This window comes from Fulmarus glacialis, unplaced genomic scaffold, assembly GCF_000690835.1.
Source record: "Fulmarus glacialis isolate BGI_N327 unplaced genomic scaffold, ASM69083v1 scaffold30193, whole genome shotgun sequence".
NCBI lineage: Eukaryota > Metazoa > Chordata > Aves > Procellariiformes > Procellariidae > Fulmarus > Fulmarus glacialis.
Window position 1 is genome coordinate 2,638 of NW_009204086.1, and position 3,474 is coordinate 6,111.

Below are 3,474 nucleotides of genomic sequence, written 5' to 3' on the forward strand. Positions count from 1 at the left end.
CACCCGCGCCATCTCAGACTACACGCAGACGCTTTCCAAAAACCCCGCCATCCCCAGCTTCCAAGCCTTAGCCTTCAAAAACATCAGCACGGGACTGATCGACACGAGCTGGAGTGCGGTGAGGATCGGGATCTACGCCAAGCACCTGGACAACTGGCTGCAGTACTTCCCCCTCTCCAAATTCCTCTTCGTCAGTGGGGAGAGGCTCGTCAGCGACCCGGCCGGGGAGATGGGCCGTGTCCAGGACTTTCTGGGTCTCAAGAGGGTGGTGACGGACAAACATTTCTATTTTAATGAGACCAAGGGCTTTCCCTGCCTGAAGAAGCCGGAGGGCGGCAGCAAGCCCCGCTGCCTGGGGAAATCCAAGGGGCGGCCGCACCCCAAAATCGACATGCAGGTGGTCCAGCGCCTGCGGGAGTTTTACAGACCCTTCAACATGAAGTTTTATCAGATGACAGGGCAGGACTTTGGGTGGGACTGAGCCATCCACTGGGCACGCCGCCGTGCTGGGACCTGATCTGCCCAGCAGTGTGCGGAGCCAGGACTGCGGTCCAGGGATGCTCGTGGCTGCCGTGGTCCAGGGATGCCCGTGGCCGCCCCGCCAGCAACCCGCTCCCTTCGTTCTAATTTATATCAGACCTTTTCTGGCGAGAAACGGACCCTTCTGGAGTAGAGAGAAATATTTAAGAAATAAAACCACAGATGACCCCCCTCCCCTCCCTGACCAGATTAAATATTCTTCCATATAAATTTTGCTAATCTATATTAACTGTGACCGAGTGGGAGCGTGTGAGTGCGTGGGTGGGTGCGTGTGCATGCGTGGGGACGATGGCACCATCTGCCATCCACAATAAAAGCTTTGGAAACCAGTTGGTCTCTGGGGTGTGCGGCCAGCGGGTTTTTGCTAAAGCAAATTCTGGTGCTGAGCACTGGCAGCGGCTGCCGTCGGGCGGTGGGTGAGGCCGGCCGAGCAGCAGACCCCAAGCGTGGGGTATGTTTTGCAGACAGAAAATAGTCTGCAGGAATTTCCTAGTTAAGAAAAACAATTAATGGCAGTAGTTTTGAATAAATGCCAGGTCCGGGGTTAGGGAGAGGGAGTTGTGTATCACATACCTTCTTATGTTCTTTGAGTAACCCAGATGATAAAGCAGGGCATTTCTAACCCTTAGGATGAAAATCCCTGCTTCCCCTGAATTCACCCAAGCAGAGCAAACAAAAGACCCAAACTCTGACCTTTCAGTTCAATAATCTTAATAGATTTTCAAATCTGCAGCCATAGAGGGCCATCATGGGAGGCTGCAGAAATTTGTTTAATCTGAATTAACTAGTTTTCTCTTAATTAAAGATGGGGAAAACATTTAATTAACCTCCAATATCTTATTATGGACTTGTATTTGTCTCTTTAATGAGCTAATTATGTGTTTTCAAGGGCCCTCAGGCCCCGCATTGTTTGCAAATATGCTTTGGCTGCGGTTTCTTCCATCCTGCCCCATCCCAAAGCTGACCGTCCTGCCAGGCGTGCCATCGCCTCCCCTCCTCGCTGCTGCTGTCCGGGGGCGATGGAGGCGGCAGGTATCGCTTCTACTGGGATGCACACCGGGCACTGGTCCCTTTTATCCCAGCTCCGGGGTGGTTTTACATCGTGCTTTGCCCCACACAGCTCTCCCTGCTCCCGTGTCCCGGCCGCTGGCACCCCCTTTGTGCCCCTTGGAGGTGACACGTCTTTTCTGCACCGACGCTCCGGGCTGTAGCTGAGGTTGAGCACGTTTGGCCTGTTCAGCCCCTGGGCTGTCTGGTCACTGCTGGGACAAGTGACACGTGCAGTGATGGGCTTAACGTGATGTCGGAGTTAAATGCAACCGGTTGCCTGTTTCTGCACGGGGAGCAGGACATCGTGGTGTCGGTCCATGCGTGTGTGAGCGGTGCCGGGGACAGACGCAGATGCCACCGGTGTGGTGCCAGAGCCTGGGGGCTTTATGGCCGGTATTAAGAAAGTGGGGTATTGTAAAAGAATAGTAAGAAGAGATGAAATCAGGACTGGTTTTCTGCTGGTTAAAATCCCAGAGCCCTCCGAGCCATGTGGCCATTGCCAGGAGGTCAGCACCCCGCACCCAGTGCGGGGTCCCCCCGGCCGCGTCCCCCCGGGACTGCAAGTGCCCCGGCCGCCGACCCGCTGGGGGTTGGATGTCGGAGCGGCTGGAGCCTGTTGTCAGCCTCGCTGGCAGCTCCGCATGATGGACTGCGCTCTGCTTGTTTAGGTTTTGTTTCCAGCTACGACATTCGACCAAATTATTCTCCACGAAGAGCTTTAAAGTTTCCCAAGTGCCTGTGAAAGCCTGGAAACGCTGATAGTGATCCTATTTCTCAGCTGAGTGACCGCATTCAGCCCCAGCCATATTGATATGCAAAACGTTAAGGGTCCCGGCTCTAAAGATGGTTTCTGTCTGCCCTGTGAAAGGGAGCCATACTTTTTTAAAGCCCGGGCCTTTCTAAAGCCGCACAATACCATATAGACTATGCCATTTAAAGCATCTGAAGCGACCCAAAATGTATTGAAAGCTTGCTTTGCAGACTCATTAAGACTACTCAATAGGTTCTGGCAAATACCGTGCCAGGGCTGACCGCACGGATTAAGACTTTTGAAGTGTTACACAAACCCCCTGCTTAAACTAATTGCTGCCCCGCAGCTCATGAGGTCAAGTATTTGTATTCATTGCCTCCGAGAGGAGCCACTTATGGATCTGTCCAGGTGAAGTCTGCACTTCATTAGATCAAGACAATAAAAGTGGCTTTGGGTAGGTGCCCGGGATGAAATCTCGCAGCTCTTGCTCTGAGCGCAAGCACGGGCTTATGTCCACCACCACAGCGTTTTGGGTCGTTTCTGTTGCTTTCGAGTAAAAGAGCCCCCAGCTGAGCAATGTGCTTCCAACCGAAGCTGCTCGGTGCAGGATGGTGGCTGGGCCCGTGGCTCTGCCGGGATCTGTGTCAAGTTGCTCCCCGGTCACTTGCAGCACGTGGGGACGCAGCGCCCATGTCCCACTCGCGCTGTCCTGTGGTGTGGGTCCCCCCAGCGTCATGGGGATTTCGGCTCGAGAAGCGAGTCGGTGTGCAAGGGAAGGGCTGGGGCGTGGGAAGGATGGGCATCGCTCGGGCAGCAATTGCTTCAAATTCAGTGTGCTCACCGAGCAGTTCTCCACCGTGATGTTCCGTTCCCCAGGGCTGGGTGGGTTCCCTTCACCGGCAGGACGGGGATCCCGTCATGTGCTAATACAACATGTGTTTCTCCTGCCTATCCGGAGGAGAAATGGCCTTTGTCATCACTGCCTCACCCCCTAATTAAAAAAGGAGATTTAAGAAAAATCAGCAGCTGATTTTCTGAAGGTGTCAGCTTGCACCTTGGCGGAGGCTCTCGTGCCATGTCACCAAGAGGCGAGGACTACTGAAGAAACGTTGCCTCTTTATTGTAGGTGCTTT

At 53.9% G+C, this 3,474-nt stretch overlaps 1 protein-coding gene across 1 annotated transcript; it reads left to right on the forward strand.

Moving 5' to 3' along the window:
* Position 1: 1 nt before the first annotated feature.
* LOC104074673 (heparan sulfate glucosamine 3-O-sulfotransferase 6-like) lies at positions 2-481 on the forward strand (the record flags this gene model as incomplete). The annotated part of the gene is made up of 1 exon (XM_009574863.1): positions 2-481. A coding segment is annotated over one exon (480 nt), but the record flags the coding sequence as incomplete, so codon positions are not given.
* Positions 482-3,474: the final 2,993 nt, after the last annotated feature.